General features: G+C 51.7%; 4 protein-coding genes across 4 annotated transcripts; 2 read left to right on the top strand and 2 right to left on the bottom strand.

Moving 5' to 3' along the window:
• Nucleotides 1-1,977: 1,977 nt before the first annotated feature.
• Nucleotides 1,978-3,621, bottom strand: LOC118673707 (histone H2B type 1-C/E/F/G/I). The gene has a single exon (XM_036344856.1). The coding sequence runs from the start codon at nt 3,566-3,568 to the stop codon at nt 3,188-3,190; it is 381 nt and encodes a 126-aa protein (XP_036200749.1). The 5' UTR covers nt 3,569-3,621; the 3' UTR covers nt 1,978-3,187.
• Nucleotides 3,622-3,849: 228 nt separating this feature from the next.
• Nucleotides 3,850-4,470, top strand: LOC118673700 (histone H2A type 1-D). The gene has a single exon (XM_036344850.1). The coding sequence runs from the start codon at nt 3,903-3,905 to the stop codon at nt 4,293-4,295; it is 393 nt and encodes a 130-aa protein (XP_036200743.1). The 5' UTR covers nt 3,850-3,902; the 3' UTR covers nt 4,296-4,470.
• A 4,712-nt stretch (nt 4,471-9,182) lies between these two features.
• On the top strand, nt 9,183-23,179 carry LOC118673713. Its single transcript, XM_036344861.1, has 3 exons — nt 9,183-9,493; nt 13,586-13,954; nt 22,802-23,179. The coding sequence occupies exons 1-3, from the start codon at nt 9,207-9,209 to the stop codon at nt 23,136-23,138; spliced, it is 993 nt and encodes a 330-aa protein (XP_036200754.1). The 5' UTR covers nt 9,183-9,206; the 3' UTR covers nt 23,139-23,179.
• On the bottom strand, nt 17,003-17,850 carry LOC118673689 (histone H1.3). The gene has a single exon (XM_036344839.1). The coding sequence runs from the start codon at nt 17,802-17,804 to the stop codon at nt 17,139-17,141; it is 666 nt and encodes a 221-aa protein (XP_036200732.1). The 5' UTR covers nt 17,805-17,850; the 3' UTR covers nt 17,003-17,138.
• Nucleotides 23,180-25,817: the final 2,638 nt, after the last annotated feature.

Here is a 25,817-nt window from a genome sequence, read left to right on the forward strand (position 1 = left end):
AGACTGGGTTGAATCCCATATGAGCGTTTATTCCAATCCTGCCGGCAGCAGGGAGACCAGCAGGCCACCCACAAGAATCTACTCTTCCCCCCACCCCCCTGCCCCGTGCAGTTGGCTGGTTAGATGCACACGATGCACACGCGCTGCATGTGTAGCAGGGGAACGGGAGGGAAGAGTCTGCAGTCCGGCCTGCAGGAGCTCACTCCCTGATAAGGTGTCTAGTCGGTGATGTTACAAACAGCGCAGCCTGTTCCTGGGCCCAGAGAATGGTCAGCGCTCCTGAGAAACACTCCCGGAGGGGGCCAGGGTCCCAGCACAGCCACCCAGTCCAAGCGTGTCCTGTCCTTGGCCTGTTCTCCAATGTGTCTGTTTTCTGAGTCATGGACCCATGGCGGCATCTTATCTTTTTCCAGCCTCCAGGGTCCCAGGGTCTGTCAGAGAACTTCTCACCGTAGTTAGTGAGGAGAATTATTAGACAATGGCAGCTCCATTCTTATGGCATGCCCTCCCCTCTATCACAACAACTGGTTCCAGTTCCTGGCTTTGCCCCCCCCCCCCCCCCCCCCCTCCTCCGTCGTTCCACCCCCAGTCTGGATTCTAGGCTTCCAGCATCAGCTTTATAAGCCCCTGCTCCCAAGATCGGAGCCTTATCTCTACCGGGACTCCCCTCCAGATTTCTAGACTTTAATAACTGACATGTGTGCGCGCTCTGAGCCCTGCTCTGGCTCCTGCTTCCTTCCCTTGTCCTTGGCACACCAGTTCTCTCTTGCTTTTCAGTTTCCCAAAACCTGTGTCACGTTTATTAAATTATCTTTGTAAAAATAACCCATCCTTTTCTGGTTTCCGGACACCAGGGCACCTCGCCGCCCTGGCTGTAAAGGGCTGGTTCTATTTTACACTTTAAAGAACATGCTTAGGGTGCCCCTCTCAGCCTCAGGCACGTGGGTCCCCCTGGAAGACATGGTCCTTGCTGGAGAGGGCGCCTGCTGGGGAGGGCTTACCACCCGCAGCTCCACGGGACCCAGAGGGAAGTGCAGGCTGCAGGCCCACCTCTGAGCCTAGCCAAGCTTCCCTGTTGGCCGACTCAGGAAACATGAAAGATCAATTGGAACACACACACCAAGACAACAGGTAGCGGTTGCTGGGGAGAGGAGAAACCCTATGTAAAGGTACTTCCCAAGGTGCTAGGAAATCCGTAGATCTCTTTAAAAGTGTTTTTTAATTCTATGTGGACGTCTTTGGAAGGCCACAGCTTCAGAAGACTGGGGTTGGAACTTGAGCTCTGCCAGGGCCATGAACTTGGGTTCTCACACCCTCGGTTGTTTTACTTACTGTTAGGTCTGATCAACTCCTTGACTCCACACCCCTCCCCTAGGAACTGGCCTTTAGATGAATTCACAACCCACATTCCCTTTCTCTTACACCACAGTCCACTTGCTAAGGCCATTACCTTTCCCCTCTAGAGAATTCGCCCAGAGAATTCTCCGCCTAGAAAAAGCCCGAGAGTCCATTAAAATCTCTGACAATGCCCTACCCCATCCCTGGGTGCTGGCACCACTGGGGGGCTCAGCCCATCTGCTATCCAGATGGCCTCATAAGTTATAATTCCTTACCACTTCTGGCCTCGTGCGTTCCTCCTTTGGCGACCCTAACCCTTATAAAATGAAAATATTCCTAAAATCTACGTCACTGCTACTTGTGTTAAAACACATGAAATCATTATAATACATTTAAATATTTTAGGGAGATTTACAGTTCACGAAGTTATTTATGGACATTTTACCATGACTCCATTAGTTTGCCTATAATGAAGACCAGCTTTTTGAAGTAGTAGTATAAGCAGAAGTAATAATACTGCAGCAGATGAAGTACCTCTCCATACAATTAGACTTCTGCTGCTATCTTCAGACATTGTAGACTCCCACATAAAAGAAAATGCAGGTTGCTGCTGTTCAAATAAGATCAATTTCAAAATCATGAGCGCCTGAAATATTTATAAAGTTTACAGGCATCTATATTGATTTTTATAATAGTTACAGGTATAAATTTATAATCTTAAAGACATCACTGAACACATTAGGCAATACATTCTAAATGTATGTAAGGGCATTCATTTTCTATTGTCGGTCAATGAATTATCACAATCTTGGTGAAATACACACTTAAAACTTTATAGTTGTGTAGATCAGCATTTGCTCCTGGGTGTCCTTGAGCTAAAACCAAGGTTTCCGGGGGGCTGCGTTCCCTTGTGGGGTGCAAAGGACACTGTTTGCTCCCCATTCCAGCTCTTGGAGGGCTCCCTCCCCGCTGAGCTCTTTATTTCCAAAGCAGGTCTCTGGGCAAATCCTCCTCCGGCTGCCACCTGACTAGTTCAGCACTCTGAATGCCTCACTGGGGTCACCTGGAGCATCTCATTTTAAATTACAGGGAATTCGCGGCTACCTGTTTCAGCTGCAGCGGCAGGGCCTTTGTCAGGTAGCCTAACCCATCACAGAATCCAACGCGTAGGAGGTGGATACACCAGGCGGCACATTCTGCCTGGCACCCTGCATTACAGCACGTTTAGGATTAGAAACAAAGCCACAGTCAGTTCCCTTTCTGGTCAGGGTGGGGGATGGGGCAGGGGAAGACCACGTAGGTACATGCACTATTGCAAACACTTTCAGGGAATTCGTGAACTAACCTGGAGCCAATGAAACCCTTTTCAACTTTCATGCTCGTTAACCATCCTGCACGTTGTTTTGGGAAGTTATGTTGCTTTAAGCAAACACACCCACTGGGACTAGGATGAAGCTCTTTCCCTGACCACGAAGTTTTATTAAACAACCTAAGTCCTCTTCCCTTTCCATGCAAGGATGTGTAAGACACAGGAATTCCCAGCACTTGAGACAGCATGTCAGCGCTTTAGCCACCTTTGTAGCCCAAGTACCCAAAGGAAGAAATTAAAAGTCTACAACTAAGCCAGTTAATACCCCTCTTGTTTTTAACCAAACGTCTGTCCTAGTGTGCTTCCCGTTGCAAGAACAAGACATCAAGACACTTTTATAAAAATAATCAAAACGATACCAGTATGGCATCCTGTTTAGCAGTCAGAGTGGCCAGTGAAGTCCTTACAACTCTTATGCTGAAAAGTGGGTGGCTCTGAAAAGAGCCTTTGGGTCAGAAGTCGGGCCGCGTGCGCGCGCGTCTACTTGGAGCTGGTGTACTTGGTGACGGCCTTGGTGCCCTCGGACACGGCGTGCTTGGCCAGCTCGCCGGGCAGCAGCAGGCGCACGGCCGTCTGGATCTCGCGGGACGTGATGGTCGAGCGCTTGTTGTAATGCGCCAGGCGCGACGCCTCGCCCGCGATGCGCTCGAAGATGTCGTTGACGAACGAGTTCATGATGCCCATGGCCTTGGACGAGATGCCGGTGTCGGGGTGCACCTGCTTGAGCACCTTGTACACGTACACCGAGTAGCTCTCCTTGCGGCTGCGCTTGCGCTTCTTGCCGTCCTTCTTCTGCGCCTTGGTCACCGCCTTCTTGGAGCCCTTCTTCGGGGCGGGCGCGGACTTGGCTGGTTCCGGCATTTTAATGCAAAAGAGAAAAGCTGCAATGCAAAGCGGAAAACTGTAAAATGTCCGCCGGGGTCTACAGCGTCATCTTTTATAGAGAATTTATGCAAATGAGGTCCTCAAGCATCTCCAGATCTGATTTGATGATGTGTCGGTGACGCGCTCATGTAAAGTCACTTGCATCTTATCGCCTTTCTCATTGGTTGGCGGGGACTCTGATAATTTTGAACCAATCCCATCTCGCGTTTGACAATCCCACCCAGGACTATAACTTGCGTCCTGTTGCTTCCTCCCGGACATTTTTCCTTTTTCTCTTCTTGTGGCTGTTCTCCTGTTGTTACTGGTCAGCATGTCTGGACGCGGAAAGCAGGGCGGCAAGGCGCGCGCCAAGGCCAAGACGCGGTCCTCGCGGGCCGGGCTGCAGTTCCCCGTGGGCCGCGTGCACCGGCTGCTCCGCAAGGGCAATTACTCCGAGCGCGTCGGGGCGGGCGCGCCCGTGTACCTGGCGGCGGTGCTGGAGTACCTGACGGCCGAGATCCTGGAGCTGGCGGGCAACGCGGCGCGCGACAACAAGAAGACGCGCATCATCCCGCGCCACCTGCAGCTGGCCATCCGCAACGACGAGGAGCTCAACAAGCTGCTGGGCAAGGTGACCATCGCGCAGGGCGGCGTGCTGCCCAACATCCAGGCCGTGCTGCTGCCCAAGAAGACCGAGAGCCACCACAAGGCCAAGGGCAAGTGAGGACCCTGCGTTCCTTTGGCAACAACGCAAACAACTAAACCAAAGGCTCTTTTCAGAGCCACCCACCTTCTCACTGAAAGGGCTTGCATTTTCCCGACCTTAGCAGCTAATTGAAATCATGCTTGCAGCAGTTCTTAGCCACTTGAAAGTTAAAATAAAAACCAAGTCACCATCAGTGAAAGTGCTGTAGGTGCTCCATATTATAATTAAGGCGATCAATGCAACACGCTTGGGGTTAAAAGGGAAAGGCTCGGTCTCTTGCATTCCCCAGTATGAAGGGGACGAGCTGCCCATATTTCCTGAGAAGGTGAAGTCTTTCAGGCCAGGAGACGTGTCTAAATCTACATTTTGCTCACAGCCGCTTGGTAAGGTTTTAATGTTCCTGCCACAAAGTGCTAAGTTCATTTTTTTTAAGCCATTGGTCACACTTTGTATAAAGATGTTAGGAAAGATTCATAACTAATTTCTGGCGTTCCCTTGCACCGAAAGCAATTGTGATTGTGTGCCAGCACATCAGTTAGGACTGCCCGTGACATGCTAGGAATTGTTCTGCGGACATGTCTGCTGTGTATTCCTCATGTATAGGCTGCATTTTCCAGTAAACTCACTGTCAGCCTCAAGTATGAATAAAAAAAAATGATAGAACAAAGGAGGGGTAGCTGACCAATCACACGTCAGGGCGGGCTTTTTAAATTTCACTGGTGAGGGCATTCTTAACATTTTTTCATCCCCTGGTCATTTGTCTCGTCAGAAAAAAATGAAAAGCCCTCTAAAGTCAGCACTGAATGAAACCTGGCTTTCATGCACTCATTTTGAAGTGGCGTATAAACTCAACAGACATTTTTATTTTGTATCCGCCTTTAGTGGGAAGCTGATCACATTTCTCAAGGAAGCAAACAAGACCACTTCCAGCACAGCCGGGGGGCCTACGAACCGGACTGGCCTGTTGCTGCAAATAAAGCCAGAAGCCCCACCAGTGCTCTGGGCCAGTGTCCTGGTCTCTGTAACTCACGGCTCAGCCTGTTGTGACCCCTGAACTGACACAGGCTCACTGCGAACTCACCGAAGTGGTGTGCAGCCGTACACCCTCCTGTAGCGAGAAAGGAACAGACTTGCAATCCTCGGGGTCCGAGCGCAGGGAAATCAAACGAGAGGAGTTGTCAGCGAGCCTCTCTGGCTTCGCTGTGGCGGCCTCAACAGCACATGGAGGCCTGGTTTATGTCACAGAGAGAAACTGGTCTTTGTCCACTGAGCTTATGACAGCTACCAACATGCAAAATCCAAAACCATACACCACGCCTCAAAAGCACAGTAAATGTTTCCTACGGAGAATTAATTGTTAAGGGAACCATCGGGGAGAAAACCTAGTTCAAAAGGAGACTGTCAGGACTGTACACAGGACAGTGAAGGACACCAGAGTAGTCACCCCACAGTAGCCTCTGGGACACAAGAGTGATTTTGATCCGAAGCATCAGGTGCAGGATGAGTTCTCTCTTCCATCCCCTTTTCCTGCCTAAAGTCAGGACAAACATTGTGGAGACCACTGGGTCCTCAGTGACTGGTGACAGCCCACGGGCACAAGAGGAACCTGCAAATGAAGCTGACTCTTGCTTTCCTCACATATATTTCACCTCCCCAGTTTGCCATCCTTAGAAGCCTAAAGCTGCATCCTTTCTCCTGTTCTTTCTGTAAAAAATAAAAATAAAAATAAAAGACTGTACTTTGTTGAAGATGCTCATAAACGGGAGCTCTCAGCCACGTCTACGAATTAATCTTTCCTGGGTCTCTCCCAGGTATACCTGGTATATGAACTATACATGTTAATACTAGAAAACCTGATTTTCTTTTTTTTAAAATTTTTTTCTATTGATTAAGGTATTACATGTGTTCTTATCCCCCCAGTGAAACCTGATTTTCTTTTTTTAAATATATTTTTATTGATTTCAGAGAGGAAGGGAGAGAGAGAAACATCAATGATGAGAGAGAATCATTAATCAGCTGCCTCCTGCATGACCCCTACTGAGGACCACACCCTCAACCCTGGCATGGGCCCTTGACTGCTGTGGAAAGTGGCTACAGTGTTTGGACAGGTTCAAGCCTCAGACTAATGTCTTGTAGTCCGTGCCGCTGTCTCCATCCGGGAGCAGCATCCCACCCAGACCCAGCTCATTCTCTTGTCTTTTCTCCATCCTTCATCACCCCTACTCGGGCTCACTGACCCTGGCCGAGTGGCGTGGCACATAAGGCTCCCTAGGGCTGCGTATGCCATGGCCGTGGCGGCTCGCCACAGACCAGAATTAACCTGGGACTTTTCAGTCCTCAGGCCCAGGCTCTATCCACCGAGCCAAACCAGCTAGGGTGAAACCTGACTTTCTTATCTCCGTTTCTCTTGGTCTTTACCTAAATTCCAGAAACAATACATTTTTCATGGACAGGCTTTTTTACTTCCACTGAATGTTTGCTTGTCTTCTTTTTTGCACTCCTGGAATGCAAAGTCTCATGTACAGACGCTTAAGGTCTCCTAGACAATAATTGCTTTAGTAATCAGGTGTGGATGCTTACTCTCAAAAAACACACCCATTTGGAACAAAAAGGTTAGCCACGTTGATTGCAAGTAGCTTTCAACTCCTGATATCCTGCCCCTGAAGAATTCTAAGGTCAGCATCTTTCTAGTATCCATCTTTACTTGCAGAATATGCCACCTCAAAATGAGCCACTTTGCCACATGGATTATTGTGAGCTACAGTCAATCAACTCCCAGCAGAAGCACTAAAACCGTGTGCCTCTTCGTCACCTACCTGAAAGAATATAAATAGGGGGCCGTCCCCGAAAGCGATCTACTGCAGCAGACAACTTCCATCCAAGTGACCAAGTGACCGAGGGCAGGAGACATCTGATGACCCACACCTGCTCCTCCTGGTGACGTGCCCTCCCTCTGCCCAGAAGCCATGGCCCCTATTCCACTCCTGAGCTAAGGGTGGCAGACAAGCCTCAGTTACCCGACTGCCTTTGTCCCCATGATTTATTTAACCCGAAATACCCAAAACACTCTTATTTCAAAACGTAACCCTTATTATTGTAATATTTTTCATTCCTTCTTTTCAGCCTAAATCTTCCAAACTGGGTGCATGTTTTATGCAATCTGATATCATTTTTTTTCTCGAAATACTTGATATACATTTACATTCCCCAAATTGTCCTGCCGAGAAAATTAATTTCACTTGCCCAAGTGGTTCAAATGTAGCTCAACAGTTTCAATAACTCAGTGCAGCATCTGCTTTTAAATTGAAAACAGCAAATAAAATTACATAAAATTGAAATTTTGGTTCCTCACCTTCAGCCACACTTCAAATGCTCAAAGGTGGTTCTGAATACTTTTCCAGAAACTGTGGTCTGAAGGGCGAACTGTGTGGGGGGGATGGGAGTGTGATGGAGACTGATGGCTAAGTCTGGGAAACACGGGGTGGGGCAAAAGGAGGCTTTCAGTTGCTCATATGAATGAGAATACAATCACTAATAAATAATAATAATACAAGAATAAACTCGTGTTCTGCGTACCCACAACTGTAAACCTACTTTTGCACCACTCTGTATATACATTTAAATGTTATCATGTAAATTTAGCATTGACGACAGAAATCGAACACTTGTTTTTGATATAGAGATACGGACATGATGAAAGCAAAGGAATGTAGGGCCAGATTGCCAAATACCAGATTGAAAGGTTCAAGGTCGCTGGGGAGAATAAACCCCGGGGGCGTGAAGATCACTTTACTTAGGAAATTAGTTGTCCGCCTAAGAAATCGCCCAACCTGTGGAGAACTGTACACCAGGACATAAGCTGGGAGGCAAGTTCTCGGAGGAACAGGTTTGTGTTTTCTATGCATTCACAGTTGAGGAGGAGATGGGAGGAAGATTACATGAAGATCAGATTGTTTCTCCCTCCCCTTTCCTCTCTGAAATCAATAGAAAATTTCTTTAAAAAGATTGGAGGAAACAAGGCCTGTATCCAAACTATTAAAAAGATTATGTGCTCTCTGGAGGGTAGGTGGTTAAACCTCCAGGGGCCTGGAAAAGAAAAGGGATTGGTTTGGGCAGGTCAAAGGTGGGGTGACCCAGGTGCAAAGAACAATAATGCACAGGGCGGGCTTCCGACAAAGACAACCTCTCACTGAAGGAGGTTTGTGGCTGGCGCGTGTCCTGCCGCCAAGACCTGCCCAGTTAGAACTGACGATATGATTACCGCGGTTACCTTTCAGAGAACCCTTTATTCCTCCTCGCTGACCGTTCAATACTTGACCAAAAAGTTACTTTCAGATGCCAAGCACCAACATTTCCATTCTAAAAATGAAACCAAAGTCAAGATGAGAGAACCGGGGTCCTGGACCTCAGAAGGCGGGTGCAGGGAGTGTTGAGGCCCACGCAGTGGGGTCCAGGCCCCGAAGGACAAGCACCCCGGGTCGCTCCAGCTCTTTCCTGCATCCCTGGAGCTACAGGCCGACATCGCCACGTGACCCTCCGGTAAAGTGTGCAAAGACGCCTCTCGGGAGAGAGGAGCCGGGACTTCTCCCATTAGGTCGGCGTTTAAAGCACCAGCCCATGAGTCATCATGGCCTCTGCCTGATCCGCGGGGAGTAAGACCCCAATAATTTAAAGCGGAAAGACACGCTAGTCTGACAGGTACAATCATCTCGGGACGTGGATGCACAACAGCATTTTTAAAAGGTCCCTCCGCGGGGCCTTGGCAATGGATCGGGAAGGAACGGGGCGCACGGAGCCGCCTTTGTCTCCGCCGGCCCCGCCCTAAGACGCGGACGCGCGGGGCGGAGACGGACCCCAGGCCCCGCCCACCCTCGCCGGCCGGGTTATAAATAGGGTTTCGGCTGCCGCTTCGCCATTTCTCTGGTCACCATGTCCGGTCGCGGCAAAGGCGGGAAGGGCCTGGGCAAGGGCGGCGCCAAGCGCCACCGCAAGGTGCTGCGCGACAACATCCAGGGCATCACCAAGCCCGCCATCCGGCGCCTGGCGCGGCGCGGCGGCGTCAAGCGCATCTCCGGGCTCATCTACGAGGAGACGCGCGGGGTGCTCAAGGTCTTCCTGGAGAACGTGATCCGCGACGCCGTCACCTACACGGAGCACGCCAAGCGCAAGACGGTCACGGCCATGGACGTGGTCTACGCGCTCAAGCGCCAGGGCCGCACCCTCTACGGCTTCGGCGGCTGAGCCCGCCCCCCGCCCCGGCTCCCCCCAAAGGCCCTTTTCAGGGCCGCCCACCCCCTCTCGGAAGAGCTGCGCGCTGTGGTGCTGGTGATCCTGTGGACACCGCTTTTCGTGTTAGATGGCGGCGGGGCCTTAGCCTTTCACAGGAGCTTCAGGCCCAATGGGGGTTCCTCGGCCCGTCGGGAGGAACTGGGGTACAGGCCGGAATGAGACAGCAAATCGGGGCGGCGGGAGAGAAGGTGAAAGGGGAAGGAGGGTTCATTACAATATGAGTTTCCAGCCGGAGGGTCCGCACACTTTGGACTCACCCCGCTCCCGCTCCCGCTCCCGCCTCCTCCCAGGCCTGGAGCGGCCCCTCCCCGGCCCGGCGGTGCTGGGTTTAGGTGGCGCTGGGCCTTGTCCTTTCCGTTCACTTGCAGGCGGGCCCTCCCCAAGCCCCGGGCGGAGCAGAGTGTGAATCACCATCCACTGGACCAGGCGGCGGGGCTCTAACTCGGTGTCTCACTCTCAGCCCGAGGCCCCACCTGGCGTTTGGGAAGGAGGGGCTCCCCCCGGGTCACAGCCTCTGCCCTGCGGCCCCTGCTCTCCCCTCCCTCCGCCTTTCAGCTCGGAAGCCGGCCTGCTGCAACTTCTGAGAGGGTTTTGCTTTTATTATTAATTATTATTATTATTATTATTATTGTTATTGTGAATAATTCAAACTCTACAATAGGATTATAAAAAGCTTTTAAGGTATATCCTCAGACTGATAAAGGGAAAAAAAGTCCCTTTAGTAACCTGCCTGCTGGAGAGAAGGGCTGATGGCTGCCTAGGAAACCACCTGCCTCCCGGCCCTGGGCCGAGGCTCCCCCTGGCCCCGGAGCAAAGGCCGGCTCGGCAGCTGGGTGTGAGACGCGCGAGTTCAGGCGAGAGGCTTAGACCAGGAATATATGGGTCCTGAAACCGATGGATCACAGAGTTTAAACACGCATTGTGCCTGTGGTTTGTTCCAGCAAATCCTCATTAGAAGGAACTGGAGCCCGGCCCGCGTGGCTCTGGTTGAGCATCGACCTATGAACCAGGAAGTTATGGTTCAATTCCCGGTCAGGGCACAGGCCCGGGTTGGGGGCTCCATCCCCAGAGTGGGGCGTGCAGCAGGCAGCCGATCCGTGATTCTTTCATCATTGATGTTTCTATCTCTCCTCCTCTCTGAAGGCAATAAAAATATTTTTTAAAAGCTAGTTTACCGGTTGTTGGAGCCGCCACCCTCCCCTCCACGTAGGAAGTCTGCACCCTCGCTCCCACATTCTATCTAATTTGCTCGCTGATGCACCCCCAATGCTGAAAGCAGCATCTGGCCCGTGTCATGAGGTCAGTATATCCTGAAGGGACAGGCGCTGAGCACGAGGTCAAATGACCGCCGTCCCGACCTGGCCCTCACTTGCTCCTCTGCCCATCCGGGTTGCAGCTCTGCATTCTCCTTGTCAGTGTAGATGAAGCCAGGCGAGGAACTGGTACCATTCTCCCTAGAAATCTTGGAGGACAGTTACCAGGTGAAAAGTAGAAGTCAAGAACGAGGAGAGACTCCAGCTGAAAGTAACGCATTGAGGCTAAAACCTGCCTGGCACTGAAAGAATACGAAGAAGAACCCGTGTCAGGGGCCGCTGTGCATGTCTCTGCAGATGGAAATAGTTGTTTCTGGATTAGCCACTTCCAGTGAGCTCACCCCCCACCCCGTCCGGGGGAGCTCTGAGGTCTGAGGTACAGGCACCGAGAGCGGGGCCAGGGACAAGGGTTTAAAAACCCTCTGGGGCTACAATGACCACAACGCCAAACGCCCTCGTCCAAGACCAAGGAGAGGCTTCACCTCCCTGCCTCACCTCCCGCCACCTGCCGGGAGTCTTCATGTGCCTGGGTATGTACACCACACAGCTCACTCTGCCACTGGCGGCCCCATTTCATGGTTTTAAAATACAACAGGGGTATCTGCTTTTTTCTCTATATATCTGCTTTTTATCTAAAAAAAATACACTGATCTTGTGAGGATTATAAGTTGAAAGCAAATATATTATATTATTTAAAAGCTGCCATTGCCAGTTTTGCTCAGTGAATAGAGCTTCAGCTTGTGGACTGAAGGGTCCTGGGTTCAGTTCAGGTCAAGGGCACGTGCCTGGGTTTTGAGCTCCATCCCAGGTGGAGGGCGTGCAGGAGGCAGCGGATCAATAATGCTCTCTCATCATTGATATTTCTAGCTCTCTCTCCCCCTTCCTGTCTGCAATCAATAAAATATATTTTTAAAAATAAATAAATAAAGTAAAATTGTAATGTGGTAATGGTTGCACAACTCTTTAAATTCACTAAAATGATTAAATTTATATTTATTTAAAAAGCCTTTAAAGGCAGTTACTCTTAACACGGCAAAGTCCCTGAAATGGCAATGAAATTCTATTTATTTCACTCCATGATGCCGGTGTCGGGGTGCACCTGCTTGAGCACCTTGTACAGGTACACCAAGTGGCTCTCCTTGCGGCTGCGCTTGCCCTTCTTGCCGTCGTTCTTCCGCGCCTTGGTCACCGCCTTCTTGGAGCCCTTTTCGGGGGCGGGCGTGGATTCTGCTGGCTCAGGCATGGCATGGAATTATAAGGGCAAGAAATGTGGGAGGCTAACGGAAACAGAACAAAGGGAAAACCCGGGTACTTATGGTACCCATATGCAAAGACTCACAAATCTAAACTCTGATTGGAAAAAATAAATAAATAAACTCTGATTGGACCCAAACTGGCCAAAGTATGAATAGAATATATATTAGGTATTCCTAAACTCCTTTTCTATTGGATGAAACAAACACTTTCAGGGAATCCTATAAATAAAATCAATTTCTTAAAAAATATATTTTTATGATAGAACCATTTTTAATTTTTAAAATCAGTGAAAGCCAAGGCAGGAAATCCTGCCGAGTAGCCGAGTGCAGCCCTGAGCACAGCTTCACGGGCTTTGCCACAAATTGTACAGGACGCCCCTGTCTCTCCCGCCAGGAACATTTTGAGTAAATGTGCACTGAAGACCCTGGGTCGCTGCCATCTATTTATTTTTTCTTCTTCAAAATAAATTCATTTTATTTTGTTTACTTTCCTTTAACAAAGCCAAACCCCTGACATGCTACAAAATTGGCCTTAGTGCTCTTACTCCCCACCCCATTCCCACCTCCCAGCTGCAATGGCCTTTTTATCTAACACCAGCTCGCTCCCTGCCTCAGGGCCTTGCTCTAGCTCCCTCACTTCTTCAGGAATTAACTCAAAAATCACCTTCTTGAAACCTGACATCTGCTACAACATGGACGAAACTGGAAGGAAATAAGCCAATCACACAAAATACTGCTGCCATCTATTCCAAGGTTCCACATTGCAAATGCTTCCTTCCTTCCTTCTTTCCTTCCTTCCTTTATTTTTTTTAATGCTTTTTCATCCGTTCCTGCTTATACAGCCCAGCTGACATTGTAATGCATCCAAACCTAACGGTGGAGTCAAATGACCATTTGAAGTCGAACTTGAAAGTAAAGCGCCAGGGATGCCAGGAAATGGGAAGTTTGCATGAACCCTGAATGATACCGCATTCTGCACGTCTTCCCAGTATATCCTACAAGCACCTGCTACAGAGAACTGGGAATTTACCGAAAATACAGTGAAGTCGATCCCGGGAGAGGCTCAGACAATGGATTTAACAGGGGGGCGGGGCAGGGCGGGGCGGGCGGGTAACAGGAGCGGGAAGAAAACCGGTTAACCGCACAAAATGCCGGTGTTTCTTTGAACAAAAATTAAGCTCTTTCTCTTTCAAAGACATTGTTTTCCAAACAGGAGAAAACCTCAATAATAATAAATCTGTCTGTGGGTCGACTTTGTAGACGTGGGAACATCACTGATGAAACTGATAACTAAGAAAATAATTTTATTTGAGGGGCGGGGAAGACGGCCTTCAAATTGACCAATCAGAGACTCGCATGGAACGGAAATCCCACCCTAATACAGAGGGATCACGTCCTGAAATTAACTCCAGCCAATCAGAGCGATTCTGCTCCCGTATAAATACAGCGTCCGGCCGCCCACTTCGGCCCACCGACTCGGTTCCTCAGTTATGGCTCGGACCAAGCAGACAGCACGCAAGTCCACGGGCGGGAAGGCGCCCCGCAAGCAGCTGGCCACCAAGGCCGCCCGCAAGAGCGCGCCGGCCACGGGCGGCGTGAAGAAGCCGCACCGCTACCGGCCCGGCACCGTGGCCCTGCGCGAGATCCGCCGCTACCAGAAGTCCACGGAGCTGCTGATCCGCAAGCTGCCCTTCCAGCGCCTGGTGCGCGAGATCGCGCAGGACTTCAAGACCGACCTGCGCTTCCAGAGCTCGGCCGTCATGGCGCTGCAGGAGGCGTGCGAGGCCTACCTGGTGGGGCTGTTCGAGGACACCAACCTGTGCGCCATCCACGCCAAGCGCGTCACCATCATGCCCAAGGACATCCAGCTCGCGCGCCGCATACGCGGGGAGCGGGCCTGAGCTCCGTCCCACCCACTTGCGCCGAAACCCAAAGGCTCTTTTCAGAGCCGCCTACCGCTTCAATGGAAGAGCTGTAAGCCAAGGAGAGACGGCTGTCCCCAAACAACGCTGTAGCAGATCGGGTCGTAGGGGGTGCAGCTGCGTGGAAGTGGTGCTCTGGCCGCCCCACTCTCCCTCACCCGAGGACTCGCCGGCTGTCGCTGAGGCGGCTTGCGGTGCATTTTCCGGCAGAGCGCGTGGCTCTGCTGTCAGTGATTAGAGCTGGGCACTGCTATTGCACCAAACGAGGCCTGGAATTATAACTAAAGGTCTAATAAGGAGTTAAGGGCTTGTTGCGCAAATTAGCGCATACTCACTGCAGAATTGCACCCGGTGAAGTTGAGTAGCTCGCCCTTGCTGCATGTCCTCAGCCAGTGAAGCAGCATGTACGTGGGAGAATACTGCCGGGGGCTGTCTGCGAGCGCACGTGCCCACGGGAGCGCAAGTGAAACCGGTGGGGAGTGAATGAGGCTTGCACTGCAGTCTAGAGAAGAGTATTTTGTCCAAGTCCATTGCCTGGTGATTGTGTAGGATGTCACCATTCGGGGAGATAGGGTCAATGGACTTTATTTGAAACTAACAAATCAGTGTTTGCTTTACATACAAACGGAGGGTTGGCTTTGTTCCGGCCGTGCTGGTGGTGGCAGATCCCTTTGGCTGAGGTTTGTTCTACGTCAGTACATTCATTTGTAAGTATTGCCTCTACCTCAAAAGTAAACTGCATTTCAAAACTTGATATTTGTAATCTCAAATTTCCTGATGGGTTCTTGGCTGTTAATAATCCATGGTGTCTAGGTCAGCCTGCTTGGTACGTCATAAGTGTAGATGGTAAAGGACAAACACCGAAGACCCCAAATGGCATCACTGTGCTAAAAGCCCCAGACACCAAACCCAGATTTAATACCTGACCTAATTGCAGTCTCAACCCCTCCCAGAAACATACATAATCTTAACCCGTGTGGGACTTTCTGGTCAAGCACCAGGAAGGTGATTCTGCTCAGTTCATGTTTCTAAACCAGTTTTCTTAACTGTAAAACAAGCATTTCAATCAGGCCTAATGCAAATGCTTCCTAGTGAGGCAGCCATAGATGTGCTTTGTAAACTGTAAGAGATTTCAGCGGTGGTATGGTCACTTCGACCACTCAGTGAATGACTACTTCCCCCCATAATTCTTATTCCTCCTCCCTCTTCATCAAAAGCCTGACTCTCTCATTCTGGTTATTAAAGACCTCACAGCTGTTTTCCCGTATTCCCTACTCCATGTAGTCTCTTTTCAGATTCTTTTGAGTAACAACCTCGCATTCTCCCATTTACCCAGGTATTCTTTCTCAAGTGGAAAGTAGGAAGAAATTATGAGATGCAGCTGTCACTGGGAACATTTTGAACTGGTTAGAAGACACCTGCTACAGGCTACATACTTTAAAAAAAAATAAGTTAAGATAGTAAAAATTAAATTGTAATCCAGTAGGGGGTGTTATAAACAAAGTATAAGGTGAAGAGACATTCCACCAAGATACTGTGCCCCCTGGAAATGGGCTTAGGGATGCAAGACTCCTTTTGTTCTTTATAGACGCGATGGATGTTGTTTTCAAAAGGATGTTGGTTAAGTACTTGATGCATACAGGATAAGAAAGCAACATTAAAACATACCCAGAGTGTATTTGAGCTTGTAAAATAATGCGTTTCATTAATAACACATCAAATAAGGAGCAGCAAGGAGTAACCAATATCATTTTCAAAAATTTAGTGTAAATTTTATTTCCAAGATAATTGCAATCCCTGCAGAGCGATACAAAAACATCAGTGACTGCTCTGCTGAAGAAGTCACAGGTACTGCAAAATCCATGGTGATTAGTTGCCTACACACATAATTGAAAAAAATGCTGAATTGCATTGAGAGTCCCTGAAAAATGTTTCCCCTACCCAGGTTCACACCCCCAAATGTTCTGTAGAACTGAAGATTTTGTCAGATTTGCCAGTAAAACTAAGTGAACTTCCCTGAAATAAGTGATTAATAATAACAAAAGCTCAGTCCCAGACATGAAGTGGAAATGGTGAGACAAGTGAACCTCTTCTTCCAAGAGCCCATATTGTGTGCCCTGGCCACGCCCAATCCAGTTCTCTGCCAGCCACACTGCCCTGCCTTCCAGAACGTTCTTGTTTTCTTTACCCTCCAATTCCTAGCCTGCTCAGCAGGAGACTATGGCTCACTAAGTCCTCGCCACCATCTGCGGGGAAGAAATCGGGCTAAGGGGGCCACTTACAACCCCCCAGAGGAGGGCGACTTCCACGTTCACTGTCCCTCAGCCTCAGGGTGACGGCTCAATCATGGGCAGAATAACAGTGGATACCCTTCCCCCAAAAGAACTCCACTGACCTCAAGAGGGAAAAAAGCAAGGGTTTCAACTGCCTCACAGAATATACAAGACTTAACATCGCAGTCTCTCTAATGGGTACTTTCTCTGGAGCCCATGCGCGTGAGTGCACGGGGCGTTCCGATTAGCTCTCAATAACCTCTGCTAACCACTGCGGAAGCAAAGTTTAGGAAAAACACAGAAACTTGAATAACCCTTTCCGCGGATCGGCTTGTTACAATAATTACTTTCCCCTTCTAACGAGTCTGGGCGCGGGAAGCAGGGCGGCAAGACTCCCAGGCGCCCCCTACAGCTGGCGGACCGCAACGACCAGGAGCTCAACAAGCTACGGGGCAGAGCGGTGTCCTGCCCAATATCCAGGCTGTGCTGCCGCCCAAGGCCGAGAGCCACGAGGTCAAGGGCAAGTGAACAGGTGAGACCACTGTCCCGGGCAGCGGATGCCAACGGCTCTTCCCAGAGCCTCGATTTCCCGAGAGCGACTATGATTGTTCCTGGGAACCCAACAGCGCTCAACCCTGTCTCCCACCACCACCACCCCGACCCCACCTACCCTCCCCAGGGTAAGGGCATCATTCACTTAAAGGAAAGCAACCCAAATGCAGCCAGCTCAGCTCTTTTTCCTGAAATTAGTGGGTGGCTCTGAAAAGAGCCTTTTGAGATTTTCAAAGCAGGACCTGCCGCGGTAGCTTCACTTCTTCTTAGGCGCCGCCTTCTTGGCCTTCGTAGCCTTGGACTTGGCAGCTTTCGGCTTGGGGGCCTTGGCCTTGGCGGCTTTGGCCTTGGCCGGGCTCTTGGCCGGCTTCTTGGGCTTGGCGGCCTTCACCTTCTTGGGGCTCTTGGCCGCTTTCTTGGCTCCCGCCGCTGCCGCCGGCTTCTTGGGCTTCTTCGGGGTCTTCTTGGCGCTCTTCTTGGGGGTGGCCGAGCCCGCGGGCTTCTTGGGCTTCTTGGCCGCGCCCGCGGGCTTCCTGGGCTTGGCCGCGCCCGCCTTCTTGGCCTTGGGCTTGGCCTCCCCGGAGGCCGCCTTCTTGTTGAGCTTGAAGGAGCCCGAGGCGCCGGTGCCCTTGGTCTGCACCAGGGTGCCCTTGCTCACCAGGCTCTTGAGGCCCAGCTTGATGCGGCTGTTGTTCTTGTCCACGTCGTAGCCCGCGGCCGCCAGCGCCTTCTTGAGCGCGGCCAGCGACACGCCGCTGCGCTCCTTGGAGGCGGCGACCGCCTTGGTGATGAGCTCGGACACGGGCGGCCCGGACGCCTTGCGCTTGGCGGCGGCTGCGCCCGTCTTCTTCGCCTTCTTCTTCACCGGTGTCTTCTCCGCAGGAGCGGGAGCGGCAGGAGCCAGGGGAGCCGTCTCCGACATGTTTCAGTTCCGCCCGGAAAGACCACAGGAGACTTGAACCGTCAGAGGAGCGTGGCCCGGCGCGGGCGGCGGGGTTTATATAGCGAGGCGCTGGGTGGTGATTGGCTGGCGGCTCCGTGCGCCGTGCAGCCTAGCCGGCTCCTCCGCTCAGCCGGGCTGCTGTGTTTCTTGCCCCTTAAAAAAGGAGAAAAATATAAGAAATCTGTGCACGAAATCATGAGGGATTTGGGGGAAACGGGTCCGGGAGCCTTCAGGCTTCCTCCCTGCCTTCTCCGGCGCGCCCTGCTCCGCCGCCGGCCCCCTGAAACTTTCCCGATTCCCCCAACTCTCTTGAAAACTTCAGTCAAACGGAGACAACTTTCCGCTTTTCCTTAAAAATACGACTTCTCTCCGTCTCCTTTGCAAATATTTCTTCCAGAACATAGTTCTTCACATTCTTGACTTTGCAATTTTGTGTATATGAACGGATCTGTACTCAAATGGACCCAGAAAATAGTTTTTTTCGCGAGAGCAATAGCACAGCTCGCCTGCGAGTGGTTCGCCCTGAGCCCTGGGAATTGGCAGAGGGGGACGGGAATTCAAAGTACACGATGGACTACGACCTATATTAGAAAAAATGTTGATTTGATTTTTTTTAAGTGTTGGAGCGACCATTGTGGAAACTGGGTTTGATCCCATTGTTTTTGGTGATTTAACCATTTTTAGGAGGGACGAGGGCAAGACTGCTCCGTGCATGTGTTTTTGTTTAAATAACCAGTTCTAGATAGTCATCCATCTTCTCTTAAAAGGTAGCCCACTCGATTTTTCAGACCTAGAGTGGGCATCGGAGGTCACCCCCCACACACCTACCCACAAAGCATCAGATGGGCAGGTCCACCTCAGTTGACCAGCTGTGAGCAGGAGAGCCCTGCGGAAGCACTGGTGTTCATCCCTCCCCTTAAACTTGAAAGGCCTTCAGGACAGACACCCAGTCCACCAGATTGGCCCCCCAGTACTTAGCATGCAGTTTCGAACATAGTTCCTATATTCCGAGATGATATTCAAAACACAAAATGCATTTGACCTTTGTTAACATTGCAAGTCGGGACCCAGAGGATTAGAAACAAACGTTTCTCATTGAAATCACTGCAGGAGCCCTAGCTGGTTCGCTGGGTGGTTAGAGCTCTGCCTGCAGACTGAAGGGTCTCAGATTCCATTCCCGTCAAGGGCACGTACCTGGATTGCAGGCTCAGTCCCAGGCCTGGTTGGGAGGCAACCAGTAGATGCGTCTCTCTCACATTGATGTTTCTCTCTGTGTCTCTCCCTCTCCCCTCCTGAAATTCAATGGGATGGGAAGGGGGGGGGGGGGTTGAGGATTAGTAAATCACTGCATGAATTTTCATATTTCACCCGGGGCCTTTTCATTAACAAAGTCTGAACCAGACTGTCACAGCCTAAATCAATGAGCAGAACCTGCTCACTTGAGGGGCTGAACAAACATTCCATCACAGGCATGACCGACTCCCACTCATCTCTTTCTTTGCAACACCATAAAGCTAATAGAATTCAGCAAATATTGGATAATTATGCACCACTTTATATTATCCACCTATTAATCCGGTACCGGCATCACACTTCATGTTGCAATAAATAACCAAGTAAAGTATTGGGGTGTTGTGTTTCTTCTAATAAATACCCCTATCTCCAAAAATCTAGTTATTCTGGCCTCGATTCTATGTGATTTGCTCACTTTTTCATATAAATCCAAGACAAAATACTCCATTTTAAAGATGCCACAGTTAGTTTTATAAAAATCACTTGGTTTGATTTTAAAGTCATTGATTGGCAGGCACTGACTGGAACCAAGTCTGGTACCTGAAACCATGTTATACAAACACTGTGGACAAGCAGGGCGGCTATCGGCTTTGGTCACGGGTACTCTCCGTCTCCCCGGGCAGGAATGTTATGCGTGTCTAGAGAAGCGATTCTCAACCTTGGCTGCACATTAGAATCACCTGGGAATCTTTTTAAAATCCTGATTTCTGGGCCTCATCCTCCAGAAATTCTGTTTTTTTGTTACTAATGTTGTGGCCTCACCCCATAACAAAGAAACAGACTTTCCGGAGGCTGGGGCCCAGAAATCAGGATTTTAAAAAGATTCCCAGATGATTCTAATGTGCAGCCACGGTGGAGAACCACTGCTATAGAGGAAGGGGTTGTTATCTTCAATAGCATCATTGCCGATAGCTATTATCACAAACATTAATGTTTGGGTTGCCAAAGCAGAAATGCCTGAGGCCGACCACGGTAAGGGATTATAAACGTATTGGGTCATCTGGATACAAGATGAGCTGAGCCCCAAAATGGCGCCAGCACCCAGGGATGGCAGGTCAGAGGTTTTACCATGGAGCAGTCTAGGCCGGCTTTTCCTGGGCAGAGAATTCCTGGGTGGATCTGAATCTTGGGGAAAGTCCAGCGGGGAGAGATAATGGTCTTAACACGTGGCATGTGGTCTCAGCAAAAGGGATGCAGGTTGTGAGTGGCCTAAAGGTCAGTTCCCAGGGGAGGGGATATTGATACAATTATTGGATCAGACCTAACCATTAAATAGTCCCTTTTCCTGTTCAATCTACAGCTCAACATTATCTACACCTAACGATACAATTAAAATTCAGATTTTTAAAAGTTCCCTATTTGGGTCATCATGGTAGTCATACTATTCCTTGTTGAAAATGGTTGAAATTGTTCTCAGTTACATATACTCGATGTAAGATAAGTGCGAAGTATTTTCTACAGCAGACGTCCCCGTTTCATTCATGTGCAACTCTTCCTGGAGCCCATGGTTATTTAGGTCACGAATAAGGGAGAAGACATGGGGACGTAGGGCCTTTTCCTTCCCTGTTTGCAGCTGGTCCCTCCCGGAGGGCAATCACTGAGACCATTGCTTTCACCAGAAGAGCGGCGCCTCCCCAGGTGTTTACAGGAGGGTGGGCCGCTCTGCCTACAGTTCCTGTTGTTGCTTGAGGCCAGGCCCTTCTCCCTGGGACTGGAGGCCTGGGGGGGCGGGGAGTTCTTGAAAGCCGGATTATGTCCCGTGGGACTGCCAATTTGAAGACTTTTCCCTGTCATTTTGGTAGCCTGCCGAAAAGTTGTGCTTTTACTCTTGAGCCCTAGATCTGTATACATCTTAAAACGGTGGATTGTCCACGATCCTGGCGTGAACCATTTGCTCTGTAGATGTGAAAAGCAGCTGAGAGAAACTACAGGTAAGCGCTGCACGGCTCACTCGGGACCTGTGTTCTCCCCATGGCAGTGTTAACCCCCCCTCCCCGCCGTGAGTGATGGTGAGCGATACAGGTGCTGGGGCTGTGCTTAAGTGTCCGGGAACTGCAAAAGTGGCTGCGCTGAATAAATACCAAAAGGGCAAAGGAAATAGAACGCTGTAGAGCAGACAGGGGCTTTGTGTTCGAATACAGTGTGCAGAGGAGCCCTGAGAAGTCACAGCTATTTTCATTTCCTATCAGATGTCTCTTCTGAGGACACTCTCCCACTTGAAACTCCCCTCCGGAGCATGGGGCCTGGAGCACGGAGGGTCCAGAGGACAGGAGCCGAGAGCACGGGGGGCGGGAGCATTGGGGGCCGAGAGCACAGAAGGCCGGGAGCATGGGGGGGCCGGGTGCATGGGGGCCGGGAGCACGGGGGCCGGGAGCACGGAGGGTCCAGAGCACAGGAGCCGAGAGCACGGGGGGGGGGGGGGGGGGGCGGGAGCATTGGGGGCCGAGAGCACAGAAGGCCGGGAGCACGGGGGCCGGGAGCATGGGGGGGCCGGGTGCATGGGGGGCCGGAGCACGGGGGCCGGGAGCACGGGGGCCCGGAGCACGGGGGCCGGGAGCACGGGGGCCCGGAGCACGGGGGCCGGGAGCATGGGGGGCCGGTGCATGGGGGCCCGGAGCACGGGGGCCGGGAGCATGGGGGGCCGAGTGCATGGGGGCCTGGAGCACCGGGGCCGGGAGCATGGGGGGCCGAGTGCATGGGGGCCTGGAGCACCGGGGCCGGGAGCATGGGGGCCTGGAGCACGGGGGCCGGGAGCATGGGGGCCTAGAGCACGGGGGCCCGGAGCACGGGGGCCGGGAGCATGGGGGGCCGAGTGCATGGGGGCCTGGAGCACCGGGGCCGGGAGCATGGGGGGCCGAGTGCATGGGGGCCTGGAGCACCGGGGCCGGGAGCATGGGGGCCTGGAGCACGGGGGCCGGGAGTATGGGGGCCGGGAGCATGGGGGCCTGGAGCACGGGGGCCGGGAGCATGGGGGCCTAGAGCACGGGGGCCCGGAGTATGGGGGCCGGGAGCATGGGGGCCCGGAGCACGGGGACCGGGAGCACAGACTTGTTCTAACCCCAAAAGCATTTTAGGACAGGAATAGCACTCCAAGCCTGGATTTCTCCCTTAAAAAATAATTTCTTTTTCTTCACCTTTTACCGCCTCTATACCTTCCTCCACTACCCTCCCTTCCCCCGCGAGGATTACTCCTTCTCACGGTGCAAACAGTGCTTCACAAATCTGGGAGCGAAAGTGGAAATCCCAGGAACATGGCTGCCCTTCCTGGAGCGCCCCCCCGCCCCCTTAGGAAGCTGCACGCGATGCCTAGCGCTGCGCTCTGCGGGCGGGACCGCCCCACGTGCGGCCACGTTCACTAAGGATTGCCAGAGTTGTAGGATCAATACTTCTCCTTCGCCTTTAACGAGTAACTTCGTTCTGGCATCTCTCCCTTTTGTCGATAAGGGCGGCGTGACCGCCTCCTCACAAAGGGTCACAGTGGTCAGGACGCGTGTACAAAGCCAATCCCCGCGACTGCGCACCGCGCGGGTCCGGCGGCCACAGGAACCCGCGACTCTGCACCCCCAGCGGCGGCAGGAAGGAGGCAGCCCCGGCGCGCGTGCCCCGCCCCCTGCGCGTTCCGCTTCCTGAAGCGCCCGCGGCGCGGGTATATAAGGGGCTGCGCCCGGCGCTGGGGAACAGAGTTGTCATCTGCTTTCTTCCTTCACCATGTCTGGTCGCGGCAAAGGCGGGAAGGGCCTGGGCAAGGGCGGCGCCAAGCGCCACCGCAAGGTGCTGCGCGACAACATCCAGGGCATCACCAAGCCCGCCATCCGGCGCCTGGCGCGGCGCGGCGGCGTCAAGCGCATCTCCGGGCTCATCTACGAGGAGACGCGCGGGGTGCTCAAGGTCTTCCTGGAGAACGTGATCCGCGACGCCGTCACCTACACGGAGCACGCCAAGCGCAAGACGGTCACGGCCATGGACGTGGTCTACGCGCTCAAGCGCCAGGGCCGCACCCTCTACGGCTTCGGCGGCTGAGCCCGTCCCCCGCCTGGCTCCCCCCAAAGGCCCTTTTCAGGGCCGCCCACCTGGTCTCATGAAGGGCTGTGAGCAACCACCGAGCCTCAAGGTAACTTGTCGGGTTTATGGTGTAGTTAAAATATACGTATTTCAGAGAGGAAGGGAAGTAGAAACACCAGTGATGAGAATCATTGATCTGCCTCCTGCACGCCCCACTCTGGGGGAGGAACCCACAACCTGGGCCTATGCCCTGACCGTGACCCCCTGGTTCATAGGTCGACGCAGCCACTGGGCCACACCGGCCGGGTGTAATCACAACTTTTAATAGACTCCTTTGCAAAGTACGGCGGTTTTGTTCTGGGAGCCATTTGGGGTGATCCTGGCTTAACATGGCGCCTCCCAAATGACCCCAAAGAAGAAAACCGGTTGGAGCCCTCGCGTTTGGAAAGTCCCTGGTATGCTACCCCCTTGAGCCAACGGCCTTGCGGATGGCAGCAGTTCTCTGGTTTGTTTCTTTGTGTTCCCGGAGCACGAACTTTCACTATCCCAGAAGGTTCCCCTGACCTGGCACCCCGCGTCCTGTAGAGGGCGCCTGACTTAACTCACCTCCCTGCAGGAAACACCAACAAAGCCGGGGTGCAGAGGCTGGAAAATGCAAAAATAACTGCAAAAGGACACCTAATTGTCGCCTGAGTGCATTCCTGAGGTCGCGAACCCTAGCATGGCTGCTTTATTTCCAACAAACGCTCCTTAACGTGTTGTCAACCTACCGCCTTCCCATCTGCAACCCTGAGTGCGTCCTTCATTTTTCTAGGCAGAAGGAGCCTTTAGGTCGCCGCCTGCTCCCCCTCCCGCCTGCGACCTAAATCCTTCCCCTCATTTGTGCCCCTTAACCCCACAGTGAAAACACAGTGTTACGGGGACAGCGTCCGTCTGTGCCTGTTATGTGTTAGGATGGTTGCTCATGGCGGCACCTTCCACTGACAGTAACGAGGCTGGACATTAGGCAGCTGGTGAACCTATTCGAACTACAGCGATATCCCAGGGTGAAGGGTTCATGGTCTCTCCTGGCTCCTTCCCTTCCATATGTGTCTTTTCCCTTACCTTCGGGGTTCTTTGGCTGATCTAATAATTAGATTCACAGAATAACAGGAGAAAAACGGCTTTTATTTTGTACATACAAGAGCTCCAAGAAATATAAGTCCCAAAGGCAGGTGAGGATTGTCTGCATCCTGAGCTGAGGAAGAGGAGGAGGGAGGGGCCTGGGGCTGCAAAGGGGAGGGGGGACTCACAGGGGAAAGAGCAGCTGTTTCCTTCTAAGGATGCCCTGTCCTACACAAAGGTCCGCCTGGTCACAGTTAGCTCTGTCAGTAGCTCCCTCTCTGGGACAGGCCCCTATCTAAATTCTCTTTTTATGGTTTTATATTTTTTTGTTTGTTTTTATTTTTTTATTGTTGATAGTACTACGGATATCTCCCATTTTCCTCCCAGCCCCTGCCCCCACCCCAGTGTCTTCACCATCCTACTGCCTGTGTCTAAATTCTTCTAGGCAAAGAAGTTTTTCCTGAGTCCGCTGGGTCTTTGCCTCGAGACCAAAATAATACACATGACAAATAGCACATTTTGGAGCAGCCTATTCTGCTCCCCTTCAGTTTTATTTTTAATATATTTTTATTGATTTCAGAGATGAAGAGAAACATCAATGATGAGAGAGAATCATGGATCGGCTGCCTCCTGCATGGCCCACACTGGGGATCAAGCCTGCAACCCCGGGCGTGTGCCCTGACCTAGAATCAAATCGTGACCTCCTGGTTCATAGGTGGACGCCCAACTTCTGAGCCACACAGGTGGGCCCCTTCGGTTTCATGGCAATTTAATTCTCAGGCCCCCAGCCAAGGACCCTGGAGTGTAGAGGTAAAACCTGACTTCCCTGCAAAGGCCAAGGAACATCTAAGAAAAGCCTCACCACAACCACAGAAGGGAGCACGGAGAGCCCTGTGCCCTGGGGTCTTTGCTCCCTGGGAGGCCAGGTGCTCCCTGGGGCCAGACCCCCTGGCCTCCCACCTCAGCTCCACTGTGGGCACAGATGTCATTATACACCCTGGGCCTCAGTGCCATCTCTTACATGGAGGTCATAACGCTGATGTCTGTCTTCGGGCTCCTTTGAGTATTAAATGAGCCTAATGTGTGCACATTTGTACCTTAGAAGTGGCTCCTCTGTCAGTCACTTTTATTCAAGTAGCACAGACAGAGAAGAGGCCGAACACCACACAATGAATGACTCTTGTTACCTGTTCCTCACTTCCTGGGTGGAACATACATGATGCAGCCTTGGCAGGCCCCCCCCCCCCCCCTGCCTGTACCTGGAGGCCAGACGTGGGAGAAAGGACACTCCTGGCCGCGTGTCTCCACAGGGCCCTGCAGCCTTTACAGATCCGGTGCGGATGGAAGTGCCGATTCCGTATTTCCTCCCGAGTCAGGGAAAGGCCATCAGCAGAGGGACCAGGCAGCAGTTCTCCTCCTAAGGCGCCATCGATACTTTTCTCAGGAAATATACCACCAAACTTCTGGGACACGATTATTGTGTGAAAATACCAAAACTGTATTTTAAATATGTACTGTTTTTTAACGATTTGCCTGCCATAAGCATCTATAGACCAACTTTACAATCATTTTCGAAAGAATTTTGAACTGAAA

Source organism: Myotis myotis, unplaced genomic scaffold (genome assembly GCF_014108235.1).
Source record: "Myotis myotis isolate mMyoMyo1 unplaced genomic scaffold, mMyoMyo1.p scaffold_m19_p_18, whole genome shotgun sequence".
Taxonomy (NCBI): domain Eukaryota; kingdom Metazoa; phylum Chordata; class Mammalia; order Chiroptera; family Vespertilionidae; genus Myotis; species Myotis myotis.